We start from the raw sequence: 24,742 nt of genomic DNA, 5'->3' as shown, positions 1-24,742 counted from the left end.
TTTAGAACAGAATTTCTTCTTTGGGTAGATACACTAGGATATAAATATATATATATATATTATATATAATATATATATTATATGTATAATATATATATGTTTTAGCATTGCCAAGAATATGGTTCTGTGAGGATTTTATAGTGCTTTTGGGTTCTAATAACTCCGGAGATTTGAAATAACTTTCTAATAAGTACAATGTTTAATTATTTTTCTCCTTTTTCTCTTAGGAATTTTTTTTTTTATTTCAAGGGTTTATGGTTAAAGGTGAGCTGTCTTGATAAATGTGGAGAAGCTAGACCTCTGTATAGGCAGATAAGAAACATATGATGCACATGAATGATCCAGTTTACAGTGTACATACCTCACACCCACATGTTGGCTTACTGAGCTGCATTTCCAACAGACTGCTGACAAGTTCACCAATAGCATTTATTGTTGCAGTTGCTCAAAAATCTTCATGGAAGTGCAAGATCCACAGATGTGACAGCAAATTGAATCATTTTGCAGCTACGGAGTGAGGGTTTCTAAGGGTGCAAATGAAGCTTGGAAAACATCAACACGTCTGTCTCTCACTTGAATATGTGGTGAAATGCACTGACTTTATTCTTGTCATTTTGCAGATTTGGTTAAGAGAACAATATAATTTCAGTACCACACAGAGTATGTACCTGTCTAGCTTTAAATATTTGAATCACAAAAATTACGATCTCATTAAATTATGATCTTGTTTTTCCTGAACCCTTCCTAATCGATGTTTTAATTTTTCAATGTTTTCCTGCATTTCTCTTTGCTGGGCATGTTTTATATGTTTTTGTATTTTTGTTCCTTTTAGTCTGATGATCTGTGCTGTTCCTGAACTTCTCAGACTTTCGGGAAGATTCAGGAGTGTATAAATTTGCAATATTGCATTTATAACTCTGAAAACTATATGTATATATTTTATCTTTTCAGCTGTCTTTCAGAGGTTAATGTAATGGTTTGGTTTTCGGTACTTTACTATGCACACAGAATGTCCTTGCAGGTTCTTTTGTTATAGTTGCTTGAACAGTGTGACTGTGGTATTCTGTGCTGCTGTAGACAGAATGGACATTCCCACTGTTTCTGTCTTACTTTTACATGACATCTGTCTTTGCCAGCTGCAATTTGCACTGAATTAGTTATCTACACATCATACACTCATATTCAGTAATTAAATGAAGTTCATTCTTCGCAGTGTGTTTCCTCTGTGAAATATTTTGCATCAGCATTCATTACCTGTAATGGAAATTTTTAAAGGCACATTGATAAATGTGTCTTTGGGTAATTTTTCTGTAGTTCTTTTTTTCTGCTGTTAAGGCCTATGTTTGCCTAGCGTCACTGCAGACATAATAACAGCTATTTCAAATTTCACATACACTCTGCAGATAAATACACGTGTGCTACTCCAAATAATTATTATAAATATAATAAGTATAATTTATGTCTGTGGGGGAGTTGAATTAGATGATCTTTAAAGGTCCATTCCAAGCTGATCTGTTCTATGATTCTGTTTGCTGTCACATAACAAAATCTGTAGTATGTATTGTACGATGCAATAGTGGCTGTTCATAGCTGCTGTTTTCTCATAATGACCAGGTCATTAGTCTATTTGCATTCTATATAATAATAAGTGTTATAAATGTTTTTATAGTTATTTCTGATTCATATTTTTAAAGACAGTATTTTGTAATGCCTTTTTGGACAGCGTGCTTCAGAGGAAACTTATTTCTTCTTTTATGACCTTTCCAAGACAAATAATTAAAACCATGGTGCTTCACCTCCAATGTTAATGTGAATATTCTTTTATCAAGGAAGTAATAATTGCTTATAACATTTATTTAAACACTTTTTGGTCCATTCTGTTTTGGAAGCATCCCTTTTCTGAATCTACCAAATGAAATATTGGAAAAAAGGGAACATAACTTGAAACTGTTTTGAATAAGTATAGGAAGAAATCCCCTCAAATTATTTATTTATTCACTCTGTCATTGTCGTTCCCACTGAATATAACTAGAGCTGGTATGTTGTAGTACTTAGTGTCTTCAGCAATGTAGTATTTCTATCTTCTTGTTTGCCTTTTCAATACACAAGCAGTGCCTATCTTGTGATGTTTCTTTCCCAAGGATGAAATTCACTGGTAGAAGCAGATTTCATCAAGCGCTGTATGATAACTGCACTTTAGTATTTACTCACCATAATGAACCCAAAGGCAGATAGCCTTGTAGCTAAGCGTTACAAGGACAACAAAAGATGTCTGAAAGTATTTGTCCAAATGGATGTCATTTGTAATCTGCCTACAAAGACAGATGAAGACTGCATGCATTCTTAACAACAGAACTGTAATGATGTAAAAGATGCAAGATACTTCAGCTATAGGCACTGCTTTCTGAAAGAAATAGACAATATTTTTGTAGTTCTCAGTAAGTCCAACCAAACATATTTCTCCATATATCTTTGGTCTTTGTATCCAAGCAACCAACTGTTTTTGATACATTCAATCTTGAATTAAAAAAGAGATATTGGGAATAACGTAGAGAGCTGTTTGTATGGTTTCTGTCAGGACATGACAATAACTTGTAGACAAGTGAACAATTGTATTAGCCACTCAAAATTTTGTAAGTGATGTGTAATCCAGTAGAACAATGCTTTCAAATAGAGTAATTTTGAACTGAGGAAAACCTAATCTATGTTAGTTAATAAACCTCAAATGCAAATTTTAAATCTTACAATTATATTCATTTTAGTTGGAGGTGAGTTTGTGTTGATTAGCTATTACAAAAATTCTGTGGGACTTAAGAACATTATTTATATACTTCCAAGAACTTTTATTTTGGAAAAGTACGTTTAACATAGAAAGGCAAGAGTTTATAGTCTATTTTATTGTTTATTAAATAATACGGTATATATTTATATTCTTTATTAGTAGTTCTTTTTTATTTGTTTACTTTTTATTTATCTTTTGTTTTATATTTTGTTTTGCTCTATAATCAAAACCAAACCCCATATATTTTTTGCTAATATTTTCTCTCTGAGTTTTAATTATGTATTAGCTTCTTATGGTAGCTGCTTCATAGATAATGAATAAAAGATAATTTGACTTTTCATTCAGTGTACTCTTTGCATTTCTCCATGTTCTTGTTTTCATTTGTTTCACTTTAAGCAATTTATTTGATCGAAAACAGGCTAAGCCATACTATTTCCTTCATATTTATATTATTTCATTTTTGAGTTAATTCACTGTTGTTTCTAGTTTCTAGGCCATTGCAACTTCTTAGTATCCTTACTGTATATACAATATCATGATTTCAGTTGGTATAAATAGTAATTTTTATACTACTTCTGTAGCACAATTTTGTTTATAAGAGAAGGTACAGTTCCTGGAATTGAATTGACTTTTCATATTTATGCAGGATGTGAAAAATCGACGAAATCCTCGCCTTGTACCTTATGCCCTTTTGGATGATCGAACGAAGAAGTCAAACAAAGACAGTCTTCGGGAAGCAGTCCGCACCCTTCTAGGCTATGGCTACAATCTGGAAGCTCCTGACCAAGACCATGGTAATTAATTTTGTTGTTCTGCTCTCTCTCTTTCAAAAGGGAGAATATTCCACTTTGCTACTTGATTTCTTGGCCCAGTGGAACAATCTGAACAGTTACAGTGCCTCCAGAGTTATTAATCCCTTTTCTTTGTCTTATGTTTTTCTTATTACCCTTTGATTTTACATTCCTTGTTGTTTCCTTTTCTCATTCTGTAGCATCAAATGAAGATCTTTAAAATGTGAAAATATTTCATTTGGTGTCAGTGGTACAATTTCTTTGTAATTCATGTACTTTTTTTTACTAGTGTTTATTTTGTATTTTTCACATTTAAGAGGAGTCAAAATTCAAAGCTAAAGTAAATTAAATTAGAATTGTGAATGCCATAAAATATAGAAAATCAAGAAAACATGTATGTCATCTCACTCAATATGTGATCTTATGCCAGGAAAATTGACTTATATGTGCATAAATACTTTAGTGTCCCAAACAAAATTCAGGTTTATAATGAAAGCTTTTTTGATAAATACTAGCTTTTTTCTTTCAAGGCAGAATAAGAAGATCATATGTAAGGTCAGTGGACATTAATTTTTTGTTTCTGCAGTTTAAGTAGTAAAGGATTCTGCAGTTAGCATACATACTCTATTTAAACGCTTAAATCTAAAATATGAAAATTTGTAAGGCATCCATATAAACCAAATTTGATCTCAAACCGAAAATCTATAGATTTGGACTAGGACATTTAAGCTCCCATGATTTTCTTAAGTCTTCAAAATTGAATAGACTCTAAGTAAACGTTAAATGACTTCTTACCAATGTTTTGTTTGAATTTGCACCATTGCTAGTTTAAATATTTTATTGATATCCAAGTCAGTATTTTCAGCATATATGGTTTGATGTAGGAGATGTCCTGGTAAGAAAAATAAATGCAAACTTAAAGAAACTTTTAGGAAACAAATTCACAACATTCACTTCCACTGCTGCAGAATATAAAACCTTAAGTAAAATAGTTCAACAGACAATGTACAATTCAACAATAAAGTATAAATAAGATAGATAATCTTACAGTTTTTGGCTTTTAAAAACCTTTTCTATCTTGCTGAGATCAACTGCAGGAAGGAGTAAATCAGAGGCATATTCTTGGTACTCTGTATTCATTCTGGGATGCCGAACATGGAAAAGAAATGGTGATATTTGTGTATACGGTATTACCTCTTGGAAACTGTATTCTAAAATTCTCTTGGAGATATGGAAATACAAATTAATAAAATCAAAACTGAACCTTACATCCTTGTAATCTCAGCAGTGTGGAAAATTTGAGAAATATGTCTAAACATTATCCTGTGAATATGTTGATTCATCAATGATTCTTTTTTTCCTGCTTTTTACAGGACATTGTTACATTGTTAAATTTGGACCTATTTGGGCCATAGATCTTCACTAAATAGTTTCTGTAGAAGATATAACTCATATCTAAAATGCACATTGGGAACCTGCTATTTTCTTTTTTCTTCTAAAATGCATAAATTAACTGATCTTCAGCTTTTACGAGGGGTTGCTATTACATTTTTAAGTATGAGGTATCGCTGTTAGTATGAATGTGTAACAGGGTGGGATTGCTGAACACAACCTGTTGCTTTACAGAGTAGATTGCCTTCATGGCAAAATGCCATGTCCATTAAATCTGCTTGTATTTAGTCTGGAGAGTTTAAGGCTGTAACATTGTGAACGGTTTACGGGCGTTCAGCCTGGTTCCGTGACAAAGGGGCGGGGGATCCATGGGCCCACGCCCCGGGAAAAGGGAAAAGGGGAAAAGGGTAAGGAGATGGCCCTGAGAGCAAAGAACAGCGGCAACAATCTGAGGAGAAACAAACTAATTTACTAAATAAGATATCGGAATGCAAAACAACACACTATAATACAATATAATTACAATTTAAGCTGATAAATCCAATACAGAGAGAGAGAATGTTCCAAAATCAAGGTAGGCCTTACTCTACTACCGACGATAAGACGGCTGGAGAGCGAGGTGCTGCCAAGACGAGAGACAACAGAAAAAAGATGAGGTCTCGTGATCTGCAAGTTTTTATACTGCGAGCTTTTATCTTTTCCCTCCGGCTGGAAAAATGGTAACAGAGGAGAAAAGTACCTTGGGGACTGTAGTAGTCCTTCTCTTCTGAGAACTAGGTACATCCACTACATGATGTTATGATGTGGAATACCAATAACCGAAAATCATAAAACCATGACAAACATAATCTTAATTTTTCCTGCTCCTCTCCTACTGAGAGAAAGAGATGCTGCAAGGAGGGAGAGCATGGCTTCTGTGAACTCAGAAAAAACTTGAATTGCATCCAGTGATAGGCTTTATACTTATTTGGGAGTTATAAGTTGTACAGACTGTGAGCATCTATAATACATCATGTCAAAGGAATCCCCTTTCGATAGCCAAAATCCATACTGTTATTGAAGGATATGTAGGGCCATCTAGTGGTGTTCTGTATCTCCATTAATGAACTTTATTTTTAGCATTGATTTACAGAACTGTGTAGCATAGTTTTTTATGCTTTCTTATAAATATTACTTACTGGGTATGTACAGCAGCAGTATGTTAGGGATTGCTTCAAGTATAGCAAGCCGTAGGTTACTTAAAATCTAAAGAGACTATGAATTTTCACTTCCCATGTTTTATGGCATTTAACCTCCTGTACAGGGAATGTACTGAGGGTCTTCAAAGTTATTTTTAAACCTTTAGTTTGCGTAGACCATTGAAGAGAAAATTTTACGTGATTTTATATGTTATTCAAGATAAGATTGGAAATACGGACTTTGTTGTGGTTGGGAAAAAAAAAAAAAGTGAGGTTCTTAACATGGTCTGGATGCCATCCAGAGGGATCTGGACAAACTTGAAAGCAGGGACCATGTGAACCTAATGAGGTTCAGTGTAGCAAAGTGTGAAGTTTTGCACTCGGGTCAGAGTAATCCCAGATATGTATATGGGAGAACATATGTATTCTGGGAGAAAGCTCCTTGAGAGTAGCCCTGTGGAGAAGGACCTGGGTGTCCTGATTGATGAAAAACTGAACATGACCCAGCAGTGTGCTCTTGCAGCTCAGAAGGCCAATGGTATCCTGGGGTCCATCAGAAGAGGGGTGGCCAGCAGGGAGGTTACTGTCCCTCTCTACTCGGCCCTTGTGAGGCCAGTACTGCATCCAGGTCTGGGGGCCCCACTGCAGGAAAGATGTGCAGCTTTTGGAGAGGATCCAGAGGAGGGCCATGAAGATATGATCAGAGGGCTGGAGCACCTCCCCTACAAAAATAGGCTGAGGGAGCTGGTTTTTTTCAGCCTGGCGAGGAGACGTCTGTGAGAAGAATCTCATTGAGACCTTCCAGTATTTAAAAGGAGATTATAAACAGGAGGGGAATCAACTTTTTGCTTGGGTAGATAGTGATAGGACAAGGGGGAATGGTTTTAAGATCAAGGAGGGGATGTTTAGATTGGATGTCAGGGGGAAGTTCTTCACAGAGAGAGTGATGAGGTACTGGAACAGGCTGCCTGGAGAGAGAGGCTGTGGATGCTCCATCCCTGGAGGTGTTCAAGACTGGGTGGATGGGGTCCTGGGCAACCTGGTCTACTACTAGATCTGGAGATCAGTGGCACTGCCTGTGGCAGGAGGATTAGAACTTGATGATCCCTGGGGTCCCTTTCAACTCAAGCCATTCTATGATTCTGTGAACATACAGGTAGGTGTAGGCAAGTTTGAGCTGATAAACTCAGCATGAGGAAGAATTGGAGTAAAAAGACTAGAATAATGAATTTTTTTAAGGCTGAGAAGGCTTTGAAACCTTGCAATTTTGTGGGAAAAGATCCAGAATGCTTTAGGCATTCTTTTTTCTAATCTGAGAAAGTCAGATCCCTATGTTGTGTGATTTGATTAACAGAAAGAAAACTGTATGAAATACCAGAGAATAGAGTATTTGAGAGGTCTTATGGAAGAAAGATAAAGCATTGTTTCTTTGACTTTTTGAAATTATGTTCATCTTATTATCTAAATTACATTTTAATGTAATTTTTGTAATTCCAAGCTACCTTACGGCTTGAATTGATTGTGGGGACTTGGAATCTTGGAAGGAAGGATCAGAAACAGACTGTAGGACTGTATAATTAGTAAAGAATAGGAAGGGAGGTTTCTGTGTACTCACAAGGTTTTATTTTTAGCTATTTTAGCAGAAGGAATTACATAAAGAAAATGTGTAAAGTAGTGGAAGGTGCCGAACTGAGGGAAGAATTCCACTCTTCCCAGTTTTCTGTCCTCTATGAACTTGCTGAGTGTGCATTCTGTTCCATCATTGAGGTCACTAATGAAGATGCAAAACAGCATTGGCTCCAGTACTGTAGTAGGCTACAGTAGCATTGGGGTACTCTACTAGTGATTTATCTCTAAGGAGACTTTATGCTGCTGATTACAATGCTATGGGTCTGGCTGTTTTCAGCCATGTTTTAAATCCACTTCACTGTGTGTTTATTTAGCCCATCCTTTGTCAGCTTTTCAAGACAGTGCCAAAAGCCTTACTCAAGTCAATGCAAAAACATCCACTGCTCTCCCATTATCCACCAAGCTAGTCACCTTGATGTAAAAGGGTTTTAGAAAGGTTATGCATAATTTCCCTTTTCGTAAACCCGTGCTATCTAATCCTGATCACATTCTTGTCCTTCATATGTTTGGAGATGGTCCAGAAGGATTTTCTCCATCATCTTCCCTGGGATTGACTGACCTGCTTGTAGTTAGTTATTTCTTTTCTTTCTTGATCATTTTTACCAGAGTTACTTTTGCTCTCTTCCAGTCTTTAGAAACTTCTCCTAGTTGCCATGACCTTTCAAAGATAATTGAGATTGGCTTCACAATGACATCAGCCAGTTCTCTTACTGTTTGTGGATTACAGCCTGTGAGGCTTAATGGGTTAAATCCATCCAGTTAAGTGCTCCCTAGCCTGGATCCTCCTTGCTCCAGACTTCCCCTCTGGTCTCAGAAGCTTAGGATTCGCGAAGGATAGTCTTGCTAGTAAATACTGGGACAAAAAATGCATTGAGTACCCTAGCCTTTCCAGTCTCATTTGTCACCAGATCTCTGTACCCCATTCAGCAAATGGATCACAGGTTCCTTAGTCTTCCTTTTCTAGTGTATTTTTAGAATCTTTTTTTGACCTTTAATTCCTTACCAGATGACATGCCAGGCCAATCTCAGCACTCCTAACTTTCCTTGCAAAGCTAGACAGATTCTCTGTATTCTTCCTTGATTCCCTGGCCCTGCTTTCCACCTCTTATGCACTTTCTTTTCATGTCTGAATTCATTTAGGAGCTCTTCACTCATCCATGCAGGACTCCTGTTGCCTTCTTGTCGAATGTACAGCTTCTTCTAGTTTGAAGAAAGCCTCTTTTACTGCTTCTACAGCAGATACCCTTGACAACAGCACCCATGTTGGTCTATCTGTTTATCTTTACCTATAAACTCTGAACTGGCTCCTCAGTCATCTCAAGGCAGATCTCTGTGTTGCTCTCCAGATAAAGGCTACCTCTTCATCAGCCTGCACAGCCTGTCCTTCCTTCCTAAAAAACATGTATCCATCCATCTCAGTGTCCCAACCATGTGAATTATTCCACGGTATCTCTGTGATTCCAATTATCATAACCATGTAACCGCACTCTGTTTTAATTTGTCACGCTGCATGCATTAGTGCAGAGTTATTTGAAATACCCAAGCGTGCTGATTCCCCAGAAAGAGGCAAGGGAGCCCTATAAGGCTGTTCTGCAGGAACTGTCTTCTTTGCAAGCTTATGCTCAAAGGGATTCCACTTCAGCTCTGTTTTCTTGATTGCTGCATCCCATCTGTTCTCGTCACACTGGGCCCTTGGCTGCCTCCCCCTTTCCACCCTACTTACTTAGTTATTTTCGAAGGAATCACATTCTCTCTTATTGTTTCTAGTCTAAAGCTTTCTCAGCCAGATTGGCCTGCTGTTAGCAAAGATATTTTTGCCATGGTTAGTCACATGGATCCTTTCTCTTCTTATCAGCTTTTAACCCTCAGAAAGGATCCCATGATCATAGAAACTGAAACCCTGCTGTCAACAACAACTGTGCAACAAGTTGTTGACCCTCAGGATATGTTGAGTCTTCATCAGGCTCTTCTCCCTCATTGCAAGGAGGACACCACCTGGGCCTTTTGCCACTCCCCTCCGAACAGTGCTTGATATATCCCAAATAATTTCTGTTAGTATCACTGTGTTCTATATGGAAGAACAACAGAGGTTAGTACTTAGAGGGCCAGATGAGCCTTGGTAACATCTCCATAACATGCAAATGTGGGCACTTGGCAAGATCAAAACCATCTTAGACTCACTGTTAATGTCTTTGTAACATCTATCTTAACTTGCCTCAGGAATACTATATGAAAATCTGTAGACCATGTTTTGAAAAAAGGCAGGCAATCTTTTAAACTTCATGAATAAATGTATTACATTCTCTCATGCCTGAAAGATACTTGGATTACTGTTTCATTGCTTTACTGATGTGATAATAGGTCATTTATTCTTCAGGATTTTCTTTTGTTACTACTTAATATTTTTTGGCGTGCTCTAAAGACACATTATTAGACAAATAGTGTATTTATTTGTCGTTTTAACTGTATGCATTTTGTCAGTAGTTGGATAGAGTAATTTCTGCTTCTACTATTTTTTTTCCTTTAACTTTTTATTTTTCAAACTTCACAGCAACAAGACTGGACGTGAGCAATGGGATAATGGAAAGATTCCGGATCTTCCGCACAGAGAAAACTTATGCAGTGAAATCTGGAAAGTGGTACTTCGAGTTTGAGGCAGTTACAGCAGGAGACATGAGAGTTGGCTGGACAAGGCCTGGTTGTCTGCCAGATCAGGAACTTGGCTCAGATGAAGAAGCTTTTGTTTTTGATGGCTTTAAGGTTTGTTTTTGTTCACCTATACTAATATGACTAATTGCAAAAGTCAATTTTACATCTTATTCTATGTGCAGTAGGCTCATTTTAATTGCTTTCTTTTCTTTCATCTGTGGTCTATGAAATTGTTTCTCTGTCTCTTTGAGGGTCTGAGTAGAATGAGGAGAAAAACAGAAATGCCTAAGCTATAAATTAATGTCACCTAAGGAATCAGCAGAATTTATAATTTCTAGAATTCACAAGCCGTGAAAAGAATTTCACTAGTAAAATGCATATAAAGCATTGAAACTGACTTAATCGAATTCAAAATACTGGCAGAGCTGTAATTAGCTGTGAATCATTTCTTTAAATTTCTACTCAACTCTTCCCTCTGTGAGAAATACCAGTTAGGGAATAAAGATGATTAAGATAATTAAAAGTAAGTGTCTGAGGCAGACTTTGATACAAGTTTTTTTTTTTTTTAGAGGAATGCAAAGGTTACAGGGAATGTGCCTAGTTTTTCATGGAAATCCATACAATTTAAAATAAATTAATCAGCAATTTTTGCTCAAATTCGACTGTTCACAAAGTGATGACAGTATGAAATACAGTATTGAGAAGATATATGGAATCAAAATATTTTATATGTTACTGATTTTTATCAGAATAGATTAAATTATTTTTTGGAACTTTTTATTTCATTATTAAGGCATGTGAAACCTCTATCCAAACCATATAATTACTGTTAAGGCTACTGATGACACCTGTGTTAATGAAACTGTTTACTTTTCTTTTATCTGATGTTGGAATTAATTTCCTTTATTGCTATTACAGTACTTGATAGAAGTTAACAGCCTGTTCCTGGTCAGGTCAAGCTCTCTAACTGTATTTTACTCATGTAATTGGATTTTCAATTTTTTTTTCCTTAGCCTTGTATTATAGAAGATGCTTTAATAAGAGAACTGAAAAATTGATTTTATAAAATGTCTAATTGGATTAAGTTAGCTATTGAATTTCTGTGTCTTTACTGAAGTAGTTGAGTAGTAGTTTGCTTTCTTCATCTTGGTTCTTGACTTTTAGGTCTCAGTCCACAAAGGTATTTTGTTGTCTCTGATTTTGGTGCTTTCTCTGCTTGGTTCAAGAAAGGCTTCATCTTTTGACTTTCCAGGATACACAGGTTCATTTGTTTGTTAGAATTTTGAGCAAAGATACAGATTATAAAAATCTAGCAGTGATGGAATATATGAATCAGGAAGATATTTGTTATTAGCAGTTTTGTTGTATGAACATTTATAATAATTCTTAATAGATGTTCATTTATCTGAATTTCAATCCAAGACCCCCAGTTAAGGCTACCAATCCAAAGCCCTGCAGTCTTTGACTTGATCAGTCATACAATGCATTAATCATGCCCTGAACTATGGTGTTATTTATGAGAAACTTAGAGAGCTCATCCAATCCACAGAATTCCATTCCTTCCAAAATTTGGTATGGCAAGAAGTTTAATTTATTTTGTACACAACAGTTATAGAGTTATACTTAAGGAAATAATAAAATTTGTTTGGAAGCAATGAATTTATACACAACTAAATTAAATAAAAGCAGTATTTTTTATAAGTTCTTGAAACTGTTATGTACTATTGTAATTGATAGCATCTTGTTTTCATTTTAAGCCTTTAATGCAGCTTCTGCATGAAAATAAGCAAAGTTCTTGTTACTAAAATGCTGAAGTACAATTTGCCCTGTCAGCTCATTTAGCAATATTCTGCAGTACGGACGTGAGAGGTGTTTTACAGGAAGTTAATTGTTGGATTTCCATTTTTAAAGTTAACTTGCAGTATTCACAGGCATTGTTTTGGTATTATGTGTTGTGGAAGTGTTAATTTTAGTGCCATGTTATTAGAGGTAGCTAATTATTAGTTGAACCACTGTGTGGGAGAACACATAAGTTGTCACTGTTATTCTTTGAAAGTCTTCAAAATCCTTTTCAGGCACAGCGGTGGCATCAAGGTAATGAGCATTTTGGCCGCTCCTGGTTGGCAGGAGATGTTGTTGGATGTATGGTTGACATGAATGAGCACACTATGATGTTCACCTTAAATGGTGAGATCCTGCTTGATGACTCAGGTTCAGAACTTGCATTCAAGGATTTTGAGGTTGGTGATGGTAAGTACTGTAATACATTGTGCTGTTAATGTAATTTTTGTTCCAACACCGTTTTAAGGTGGTGTGCTGCTTTGCATTTCCCCTTTCTCACCATTTCTAGGTTAAAAAAAAAAAAGAAAGTGAAAATTCAGCTGTTTTGCTTTACGTGCTGAATGTACCATTCACGTGATGTCTTGTTAATTATAGTAGACTATATATTTTCAAAAGAAGAATGGAAATAGTAACAGAATAAAAGGCAAGAGACAGTAGAGTTCAGTAGCTCCAACCAGCATATTTCATTGTTAATTATGATAACTATTTAGAAGTGCAGTGTTGAATTGACAGTCATTAAATGAAGACACAGTCCCTATTTCATATCTGTTTCTCTGTATTGCCACAGAGAATTGTGATGAGCTGCCTTTATGTAGAAAAGAAAATTGCTTTAAAACCTAGTTATAGTGTTTTAAATTATTTAAATCTTTGATTTATATTTTTCAATTCAGAATTTCTGTTCTTGCTGTGTACTGTGCATCCAAATTAGCTCTTTGAGTCACTTTGAGATACAATGTTAGTGAAATTATCAGCTGTGTCACAGAGTTCTGAAAATACATTATTTTGAATTTTTTCACTCATTTTTCAAATGTCTTGTAAACTCATTTTATACAAAAAATATTTATTGTTGCATATTAGGTGTATTTCCATAGACTATAAATAAGTTGGTGCAGTGAGAAACAATATGTATTAGTAGTCTGACTATTGTTTTTCCCTGGATGCTGGAGATAAAAATCAAGAGAATAGTATTTGCTACTCAGTGTGTTATTACATTAACCTATTCCTTAAAAATAATGTCTTCCTTGTCAATTATTTTCATAATATGTTAAGAAAGCCAACAGCACTGTTAGGTTTAACTGTTATCATGGATTTTTATGTAGGGCCTGTAGGACCAGCTTTTGTTTTACTCTCATTGGTGACAATCATTTGGAAAGGTGTCCCACAAGGTGTGAGAATGAGTAAAGGTGTTTTGCTGTGAATTTTCCAGCTATCATTTTTGATCAGACTTTTTGACTCCATTTTGCAGGGATGTGTACAGGGCTTTGAATTCATAACCTTTAACACTTCATCTGCACTTCAGCAGGTCACAATATGATATAAATTTACAAACGTACTTATTTTGTCATATCTGTTACGCATCTGTTAAATTATATATCTCTGTCTGAGAAAGAAAAGTTTTGAACAATAAAAGCCTCCTATGATGCTTTGAGATTACTAATCCCTATTCTCATGGGAAAAATGAACATTATAGTTATCTATTAGCTATTTCTCTGGTGCAATTTTAACCACTTGGCTTTTGTTGGGGTTTCAGAGACGAAATCTAATCAGCTTGTTTTCTGTATTGTATGGGGAGATACAAAGATTTCTGCTCCCTTGTATGAAATATTTGATCTGTGCAGCAACATATAGCATTTTGTATATACATAGATGAATGAAAAATACAAAAATATGTAAGTATAGAAAAATGTGTGTGCTGGACTAACTGAACAGATCTTGATATTTCATGTTCTTAAAAGGGAAAACAGCTGGAGTTTAAATATTTTTAGGTTTTATTGTTACATTCTGTTAGTGACTGGGTCAAATGAGCTGGGACCAAAAGTGGTGGAAGAAATAAGAGATTTGAAACCTGAGGGGGAGCAAAAAAAAAATAAAATTAAATTAAAAAGTGCAAAGAAATTGCAAGTAAATTCCATGTGCTAGAGAAATAATAGGAAAGCAGATGCATCCAAATGTGGTGTTGATTCAAAAGTAATAACAAACAACCAACAAAACAAAAAACCCACCACTGAAAAAAAGCCTCATGTAAGTTCTATGAAGCAACAGTATCAAATTGTTAGTTCTAATTAACCAATATCACAGAGTGGTATGATTCTTTAAAATTAACATTTTTTTTTCTTTTAATCTACAGCATGCTGCTGATGCATTTTTTTTCCCCCACTAATGTAACTGTATGGACAGGAAACATTACTTTGGAAGTAATTTTTGAGGTTCTCTCAAAATACCGTAACTACTGGAATTTTAGGGGTAGTATAACAAATTCTAGATCTGGGAGTAAAATTGGCAATACTCTACCATCTTAGCAGAGGGGGGTGCTTGATGAAGTACTCTTAGATTTCTGTGCAGTGAATTGACAGCTGTGTGAAGAGATTAATGGATATTAGCTTTATTTCCAGAATGATATTTGAGATATGGTACTTAGTGGCATATAGGTGGTGATGTGCTTCAGATAACTGCTTGTTTTTGTATTGTTTGGTTTTATGTAATTTTAAAATTACATTTAATTGTGTTATGGAAGAGAAAAATTATCTGGTGTTTGTAATATACAGCTCACATTTTCTTTCCTCTTGTGTTCAGGATTTCTACCTGTGTGCAGCCTGGGTCCATCTCAAGTGGGAAGAATGAACTTTGGAAAAGATGTCAGCACCCTAAAATATTTCACTATCTGTGGCTTACAGGAAGGGTATGAACCCTTTGCTGTTAATACAAACAGAGACATTACCATTTGGCTGAGTAAAAGGCTCCCTCAGTTTCTACCAGTGCCACAAAATCATGAACATATTGAGGTCTGTGATCACTTTAAAGTGTTTGAAAACACTTATATGAGTCTGTTTTGCTTACATTTCTACTTTTGCACTTTTAGACAAGATTTCTAATTTGGTATGTTGTCCCAACTCTGTACAAACCTTGCACCTCTTAGAAATTTGTTACATTTAGTGGAGTTGATTGATAGTATTTCTTTATCCACGGAGTGTGTCATATATGTAAACATGAGATTCTTAGAGACAAATTCTACAAGATGTCTTCTGCAAGATGAACTCCTTGAGCAATAAGTGAGAAATATATTTATAAAGAAGTTCCAGAAATTAGGTGTTTCTGCATAACGAATACCATGTGTTCTGGTATATATGCTTTAAAAAGTGATTTTCCATAACTAATTGGGTGTTATTTTAGTACATATTTATTGGCTAGTTGTGTCAACATTTACATCTCAGTCTTGTGTATCTTGATGAAATTGAATTTGTGTCTTTTAAGTCTATCATGAAATCCTTCTGAAATCGATGAAATGGCAGCCAATGAGTATCACTTCAGTTTTTTAAAAAATCTGTGTTCTTTTTTGTGCTTGTATACTTTATTAGTTGTGATGTGTTATTCTTGGAAATGTTGAACTTATATTTTAAATATTGTGATGAGAAAGAACATTCCTTCGTGTTTTGTGTTTAATGAAGGAACTCCTTGAAGTATTTATTTCCCCTTGAAATGGGAGTGCATAATTACAATGCATTTTACTGTTAACAGTGTATGGTTGCAAGCTTTGCATGTCAAAAGTGCTTATTCTAGTCATATGAATTGAATGCTTAACAGCGGGAAAAGCATCAGCTTCAAAAGAACTATGTTTTTACATTTGATAGGTAATGAGAATTGATGGAACCATAGACACCTGCCCTTGCCTGAAGGTCACACAGAAGTCTTTTGGTTCACAGAACAGTAAAACAGATGTCATGTTTTTTCGATTAAGTATGCCCATTGAATGTGCTGAAGTGTTCTCCAGAACAGCTGCAGGAGGGTTACCAGGCACTGGTCTTTATGGCCCAAAGAACGATTTGGAGGATTACGATGCTGATTCTGATTTTGAGGTTCTAATGAAAACTGCTCATGGTCATCTAGCAGCTGACCGGACAGAAAGAGAAAAAGATGCCACGAAACCAGAGTTAAATAACCATAAAGATTATGTTCAAGAAAAGCCTTCACGTCTTAAACAAAGGTTTGTAGTGCATTAGGGTTTTTTTCTTTCTTTTTCTTGTCTGAACAAATTGCCAGTTGGTTTGCAGAGATTTATCCCCAATTCTATCCTGTATTTGAATATAACGCAGTAAGAGGAAGAACTAACTTTCATATACATACATTGCTTCATATGCGAAATACAGATTAAAACTAAGCATAAAACTGGTGCATTTTTTTTGCTTGTTTGGTTTTTTTTTCCCCCAGCTATTTGGAACCAGTTGGTTTAGTTTATTGTAAATGCTTCTATGATCATTACATGAAATGCACTCTCAGAACAATATTAGTACAAAAACGCAGTGTATATGTACTGATCTATTGAGCTTTTTGTATATATTTTGATTTAATTTATCTTATTACAGATTTATGCTTAGGAGGACAAAGCCAGATTATAGCACAAGCCATTCTGCAAGACTTACTGAGGATGTGCTAGCAGATGATAGGGATGACTATGATTATTTGATGCAAACTTCCACGGTATGGTAACAAAGGATTTGTGCCTTTGCCTTTTGTATAACTACATGTTCTTGCTTGTAAGAGTTTCAGAAACTAATTTTTTGGGCAAAATTTTTAATTTAAGCATGCATTTAACATTTATTTTGGTTTGACTTGACTGTCAATTTAAACCAATTTTCATATAGAAAGCCATAAATTAAGCTGAATCTTAGTTAACTTGTACTTGCTTATTCTACTTTTTAAGAGATGACTTTTTTGGAATTTAGAACAACGAATGAATTGTGAATCAAAGTGATACATCAGAAAACCAAACACTAATATTTACTGACTCTTTTTTGACAGTACTATTATTCAGTGAGAATATTTCCTGGTCAAGAACCTGCTAATGTTTGGGTAGGCTGGATTACATCTGACTTCCATCAATATGACACAAGCTTTGACTTGGACAGAGTGCGTACTGTCACAGTAACACTGGGAGATGAAAAGGGGAAGGTTCATGAGAGGTTAGTTACAATTTTCTTAAAAGGATACCTATTTTACCATGCATAGAGGTAATTAACAATTTATAAGCTGTAAATCCACTGAATTTAATGTAATTGAGTTGATGTGTGGCTTTTCTGTTGTTTTTTTTTTATCACTTTTTTCTTTTAACTTTTTAGTGTTCTCTCCTATTGCTTGTGAAGAAACAGAGAAGTAATGGTCTAATCAAATCAATAGACAGTGAAAAGTAGAAGAGTAATGCAGCTTTTATATGCAGTTTCAGTCATTCAGACAATAGTCCTGTAGTTGCTGGCTATTGAACTGGTACAAAGTAAAGCAAAATGGCCTTGTTTTTGGAATATTTATTTTGATTTTGAGAAAGCAAGAATTAGTGTGAAAACGCTTTTCAGCATTTCAACTTGAGTTCTGTATCAGAAACTGTTATGTCTAACACTAAGCAATTTAAAGCATTAATTTTCAAAATTAATTTTGTCTTCTGAAATTTTACAACAGATTTGAGCTCCTACCTATTTTGTGATCTTCATTTTAATTATTTAGTCTGTTTCATTTAATTTTGGTATTGATTAGGGTGGCTGCTCTTTTCTGATGCTGTTTGTTGAATGCAGGCCACTAGATGAAGTATATGTACCATCTAAGAATTTATTTGGTTTTTTTTGACATTCAGTATAAAACGCAGCAACTGCTACATGGTATGCGCAGGAGAGAGCATGAGCCCTGGGCAAGGACGTAATAATAACGGTCTGGAGATTGGTTGCTTAGTTGATGCTGCCAGTGGCCTGCTGACCTTCACAGCTAATGGCAAAGAACTGGGCACATACTATCAAGTGAGTAGTTTTTGATGGTGTCTTCTAATGGGAAGGGGAGAAACTGAATCCTCAGATTGCATTTTGTTAGAAAGTTTGTTACAAGATTGGAAGAAAAAGTAATTACCATTGTTGAAATAGTAATTTTCTATTTGTATTTTCTGGAGTTTTATTCAAAGATTTTCCTTTAATGGCTTTAAATATATTCTTTTTAAATATATAAATATTTATATATAATAGTTTTTTGCCATCTTAAGTGATTAAATGTTTCTGCATCTTTGATTGTAGGTTGAACCAAGTACAAAGTTATTTCCTGCTGTATTTGCTCAAGCTACAAGCCCCAATGTTTTCCAGTTTGAATTGGGTAGAATAAAGGTAAATAATGTTGGGGTTTTGTTCTGTTGTTGTTGCATTTTTGCAAATTTAGAAATAATATGTCTTATGTTTTTTGTTTTTTTTTCCTAAATGTTGCATTCAATGGTATTGAACCCGTATTTATTATTCCAAGTGTTTGCTCTGTTGTTATGTCTATTCTTAATTTGTTCATTTAAAATATAATACATTGGATGAGAAAGATTGTAACTGATTAGCTTTGGAAGAAGATATTGCAAATTCTTGTTTTAGTTTCTAAATCTCATCCTTCACGATGAAATGAAATCACTGGGATCAGGAAGGCAGATATTTTATTCTGTAAACAGAACATGGATGACCAATGTATCAGTCGATTAGGTTAGAGCCTTAAAAGAATTTTGAGATATATTTAAACAGCACACTCAATAAAACTGGACTATAATTGACTTTTGTGCTTTGTATGTGTGGATGACTTAGAAATCAAAAGAGGTAAAAGAAAAATCAGATTCAAATCTCTGGTCCAAGGAAGAGAACACATTCTCTACAAGCTTCTCTTTCAAACATAGATATTAAAAAAAAAAATGTATATAGTGGAAAATGTTTTCTTACTGCTAATTTGCCAACAGTTACCAGCTGATTGTACAAACTACTGAACATTTCATGTTGCACTGTACTGTATGTTGAATATATTTGTTGAGAAATATTATGTATTCCTTGTTTGGTACAGATGATGAAACTGATTGTCTCTTATGTTGGAATTCTCTAGAACGTAATGCCATTATCTGCTGGTTTATTCAAAAGTGAACACAAAAACCCAGTCTCCCAGTGTCCTCCACGTCTCCATGTCCAGTTTCTGACTCATGTGCTTTGGAGCAGAGTGCCAAACCACTTCTTGAAAGTTGATGTCTCTAGGATCAGTGAACGTCAAGGCTGGATGATACAGTGCCTGAATCCTTTGCAGTTCATGGCCCTTCATATTCCTGAAGAAAACAGGTTAACATTGTTCATGTGTAAAAGTTTATCTGGGTTAAATTGGAGTTATGATAGACATGCAGTCAAGTTTTCTGGAAGAGAAGCCCAAGTCCTTCTTTGTCTCATTTTTTTTTCTGTGTTTATAACACAAGTAAATAAAGGTAATGTGTTTTGATTTAGGTAATATTAAAAATTTACTCTAATTTTATTTTTCGTTGTTTTAAAACCTGCATCTTCCTAGTTTTCCTCCAAACTCTTTAACAGTTTGTGTAGTTTTTGAATTAGAAAATAATATTGTTTACAAATTATTAAAGATAATCTGCAAGGTAGGCAAAGATCCATTTCCCTTTGATATGGTAGAAAAAATGTGACCAATTTAATTATCCCAGTACTTTATTCTTCCTTAATTTAATTTTAGCAGTTGGAAAAATGTATCTTTGAAATTTCCTTGTTATCTGAATATCTTGGCATTTTGCCTATGCCAAACCTGAAGAGATAATCAGTAAAAACTTTGGTAAGAATTCTAAACAAACAGAAAAGTAAACCCCCAAACTCTGCAAATTAACTCATTAGTCTGTTTCCATTTTGAAACCCCTGATCTAAATACAATAAATGACTTAAATATCTCAACCTATACTAATTTAAAAAGTCATTTTCAGTTATCCAAATTCTTGTATGTATTATTCTATGTGAAGTAAGTCAATTTGAGCTTTCCCTGCTGAAAGCAGATGAAATTGTACTTTAGGAGAAACTTGAGTAGGCAGTTGATTAAACTGTGTTCTTGATCCTTGGTTCTTAGGTTCACAGCATCTCTCATAGGAAAGTTGGAAAGTGAAAAAGTCCGTCCCTAGAAATGATACTGTGCTACTGTTATCCATAAGGAGAATTCATTCTCTTAAGTGAGTTTTTGCACTGAAATAGACTCTGTTGTTCTTTTCTCTGCAGAACAATTGATATTTTAGAGCTGACAGAACAAGAAGAACTGCTGAAATTTCACTACCACACTCTCCGATTGTATTCAGCTGTGTGTGCTTTAGGGAACAACCGAGTGGCCCATGCTATGTGTAGCCATGTGGATGAATCTCAGCTTCTATATGCCATTGAGAATAAATATATGCCAGGATTATTACGTGCAGGGTATTATGACTTACTCATAGACATCCATCTCAATACCTATGCAACTGCCAGGTTAATGATGAATAATGAATTTATTGTTCCAATGACAGATGAGACCAAGAGTATTACCTTGTTTCCTGATGAAAACAAGAAACATGGCCTCCCTGGTATAGGACTCAGCACTTCCTTAAGGCCAAGAATGCAGTTCTCCTCACCGAGTTTTGTGAGCATTAACAGTGAATGCTTTCAGTTCAGTCCTGAATTCCCACTAGAAATCTTAAAGGCCAAAACAATAGAGATGCTGACTGAAGCTGTTCAGGAGGGCAGCCTCCATGTCAGAGACCCAGTTGGAGGTTCTACAGAATTTCTGTTTGTCCCTCTCATCAAGCTCTTCTACACCCTCCTAATTATGGGAATCTTCCACAATGGGGATCTGAAACACATCTTGCAGTTGATTGAGCCCCGGGTTTTCAAAGAAGCTGCAAGTCTGGAGGATGAAAGGGATCTCTCAGAGAAGGAGCTGAGTACAGGTGAGCTCAAGTCAGAAGGAGAGGAAGAAACCAGAGGGGAACAAGTGCCAAAGGAAGGACTCCTTCAGATGAAACTTCCTGAACCTGTTAAACTACAGGTAACTGCTATGCTAGTGGTTGTTCCTGTTTTTTCTCAGATCCGTTTTTCTTTACCTGGTAATTTCTCTTTCAAGGAATAGAGCAATCTAATGGTGGTTAAATAAAGAATTTATTTCCTTAAGGGAAATGACAAGATTTAGTATCTTTCTGATTACATGAACTTGTTCACAGTGGATCAAACAACTGTTTTGTGAAACTGAATTCCTTCTTAATGAAATTAACAGGGAATTCTTTGTGTTTGTTCATTCAGACAGAAAAGAAATTCACTTGCAGCAAGGAGTAAATCCATTGTCCTAAGTATTTTTCTTTTATGTCCAAGGCACATAAATCTCTTTCAGATAGCCGATATTTCTGGTGTAGGATGTATTGCAGATCACTTCAGATGCAGTAAATGACTAAAATGAAGATTTCAGTCAATTTATTTGACAGTAACTGCTTATGTAAGGAATTTATCCTTATTTGCATTAATTTACAGGGAAGTCTTCCTGGCTTGACTTGTATGATACTGTTTTCTCAGATGTGTCATCTACTCCAGTACCTGTGTGATTGCCAGGTACGACACCGGATAGAAGCCATTGTAGCATTTTCGGATGATTTTGTGGCCAAGCTTCAAGAGAATCAGCGCTTCCGGTATAATGAAGTGATGCAGGCCTTGAACATGTCTGCTGCCTTGACAGCTAGAAAAACAAAGGAATTTCGATCCCCACCTCAGGAGCAGGTATAGTTTACATCTCACCATAAATTTTTTGTTTTTACTCCATGTATAGCAGAGTTTCTTTTTATTTCAGATATTTTCCTTTAGAAATAAGTGTTGTTTGCCTTTCCTTTGTATTCTCTGTCTTAAGATTAACATGCTGCTGAACTTTAAAGATGATAAAACTGATTGTCCTTGCCCTGAAGAAATTCGGGATCAGCTCCTGGATTTCCATGAAGACCTAATGACACACTGTGGTAAGTCCTGTTATTGAACACTTTTCTTTTTGAAATTATACTAGCTTTAGAAACTGTCTTTCTAAATAATTTTAGGGAAATAAAAGCAATTAAGTAGTCTAGAGGTTGCATTATATCACCAATAAATACTGACCTATAAAAATATGAGTGTGCAGTTAAAAAAAAAAAATTATATATTCTTATCCTCAGTGGTATAGTGGTCAAACTATCAAACTAGAATAGAATGCAGTACATTTTGCTTCACGAGGGGAAACATGTTTGGTTTTGTTTTTTTTTTTTCCAACTACTTATTTGGGAATTTATTTGGGTTTAATGTATTGGAAAAGTCTAGCTCATCTGTTATTCAAGCAATTCCTCTGCGTCATCCCCTCACCTTTCTGCTCACTTGGGTCAGTATAGGATATTTTTGTTCTAAGAAATTGAATATGACCATATAACAGAAACATAATGTAATAATAATGGATCAGTCTTCTAAGACATGATTAAACATATATGTTTAATCTGTTGAAACAGAAAAGTGCAAAAGGAGCAGTTAAATTTCTGTAGCTTTGATTTCTTCACTTTAGTTACTAAGAAACAATTATTAAATTCCATGCCATATTAAAATGAGAAATACAGTAAAAAATACAAAAATATCAATAAAAAACAAAGTAACAAAAATTATATTTTAAATGTCAAGCTTGTATCTGTGAATCAGTTATAGCGTAGTTTTCTTTAAAGCATGTGTTTTGTTGCTTTGCTGTTTGAAAGATACCTATCCTTTCATTTCATTTCAATACACTATTTAAAAAGAAAAATGAAAGAGACACTGCCAGATGGCATGAGCAAACAGGCAGCTGAACATTGTGTCTGGTTAGCTAAAAAAAAGCTAATATAGGCATGTATGATAATGTTATATTTTAAAGTAATTATCCAGTCAAGGAAGGAATTTTAGGCAGGAGCATCCCAGCACTTTCCCTACTGAATTCCATTCCTTACTGATCCCAGTTTAACCAGAAGTAATGGTTTTAATTATTTACTTCACTACCTTAAAATATACAAATAAATAAAAACATGTCATCAATATCTGACATCATAATACATGAATTTCCTCTACTGGTAGAACAAGGACAGTTGATATCTTGTCTGTTACAAGACAATTTGGTTGGATTGGTCCATGTCAAGGCTGGACTTCTGTTACTGAAAAAATTACGGGCACATTAAAGTATCAAACACCACTGAAGGTCTTTTTTTGCAGCCTCCTTCTCAAAGTAGGTTCAACATTCAGACCTGTTTACTGAGTGCCTTGTCAATTTGGATCTTCAGAAGTATTAAGTGCAGAGATATCTTTGGACAGCTTGTTGCAAGGCTTGAGTATCGTAATGATGAATTATTCTTTTTCCTTATTTCAGTTTTAGAATCTTGCCTATTTTAGTTTCGCAAGCGTATCTTGTACACCTCAGAAAAGAGCATGGCTACACTGCCTTGACATCTTCCTCATAGATTTCGATCAACTGCTATTCTGTTCTGCAGGATACAAGTTCAGATCCCTCATCCTCTCCTTATAGGATAAGCAGTCCAGCCACTAATAGTCTTGATGGGCCTTTGTTGGATGTCTTCCAGGTTTTCAGTATTTCTCTAGTACTGAGTAGCCCTAATCTGCTATTCCAGATGTTGTTTTGTGAGTTCTGAGTAATGAATAATTTCCCTGGAGACGCTGATTATGTTTCTGCTAATACAAGATATTTTTATCTCTCCTTGCTCCTACAGTGCCCTGCTGATGGGTGTTTAACTTGTTTTCCAACAAGACCCCCTAGGTTAAATTGCAAAGCTTTTTTAACAACTTCAAACCAAATGTTACTGTCTCATCTGGTAGGTCTGTTTAAGATGCAAAACTTAGCATTTTTTTTGTGCTGAACTTCATGAGTTTCCTGCCAGCTTATTCCTATACCTAGCTGAGCTGCCCTTGAGCGTATTTTGTGCTCCACTTCTATTCGGTATAAATCAAAATCTTGAAAAAAGTGTATTCTGACACTTTAAATATTTTTATTTTGAATGAAAAAAGGAGGGAGAAAGAAAATTCAAAGAAGATTATCAGTTGACAGAAAACAAAGATGAAATAAAGAAGTGTTATTTAGAAAAAAACAGAGGAGAGTAGGCTTCATTGTTCTCTTGATTTTTTCCATATTTCTTAAGCCTCTTCATATAACTACACACTTTTAAAATTACTTGGTCTAGTTTTGTCATTATTTTTCTTTTCTTTATGGTGAATTAGTAGTTCGCATAATCTACAAGTAGAGGATTAATTTTATGGGTCAGATGATGTATTACAGTTGAGTGTAATAAATTATTCTGTATTCAAAACATGCCTATTGCAAAGTAAGTAAAACAATTATATATGCCAAGTCTCATTTTTGTTGGATTAGCTAGACACATTTCACATCTAGTGAAATGACTAAGAGACAATTATATTGACAGTTTGCAAATCAGTAAAGTACTACTA

At 35.0% G+C, this 24,742-nt stretch overlaps 1 protein-coding gene across 7 annotated transcripts in view; it reads left to right on the top strand.

Annotated features, from left to right (window-relative positions):
- RYR2 (ryanodine receptor 2) overlaps positions 1–24,742 on the top strand; it is a 364,829-nt gene that overhangs the window by 211,995 nt on the left and 128,092 nt on the right. For all 7 annotated transcript variants that reach the window (XM_021391077.1, XM_021391074.1, XM_021391073.1 and 4 more), the window contains 13 exons: positions 3,429–3,576; positions 10,324–10,532; positions 12,497–12,671; positions 15,057–15,265; positions 16,112–16,464; positions 16,844–16,958; positions 17,280–17,440; positions 18,103–18,262; positions 18,530–18,616; positions 19,359–19,585; positions 20,510–21,308; positions 21,827–22,027; positions 22,155–22,260. In XM_021391077.1, the coding sequence (XP_021246752.1) occupies positions 3,429–3,576; positions 10,324–10,532; positions 12,497–12,671; positions 15,057–15,265; positions 16,112–16,464; positions 16,844–16,958; positions 17,280–17,440; positions 18,103–18,262; positions 18,530–18,616; positions 19,359–19,585; positions 20,510–21,308; positions 21,827–22,027; positions 22,155–22,260 (2,950 nt within the window). The remainder of the gene's footprint in view (positions 1–3,428; positions 3,577–10,323; positions 10,533–12,496; positions 12,672–15,056; positions 15,266–16,111; positions 16,465–16,843; positions 16,959–17,279; positions 17,441–18,102; positions 18,263–18,529; positions 18,617–19,358; positions 19,586–20,509; positions 21,309–21,826; positions 22,028–22,154; positions 22,261–24,742) is intronic.

The sequence above is a fragment of the Numida meleagris genome, chromosome 3 (assembly GCF_002078875.1).
Source record: "Numida meleagris isolate 19003 breed g44 Domestic line chromosome 3, NumMel1.0, whole genome shotgun sequence".
Classification (NCBI taxonomy): Eukaryota; Metazoa; Chordata; class Aves; order Galliformes; family Numididae; genus Numida; species Numida meleagris.
The sequence above is the reverse complement of the archived record's forward strand: the minus strand, read 5'-3'. Positions and strand labels throughout refer to the sequence as shown.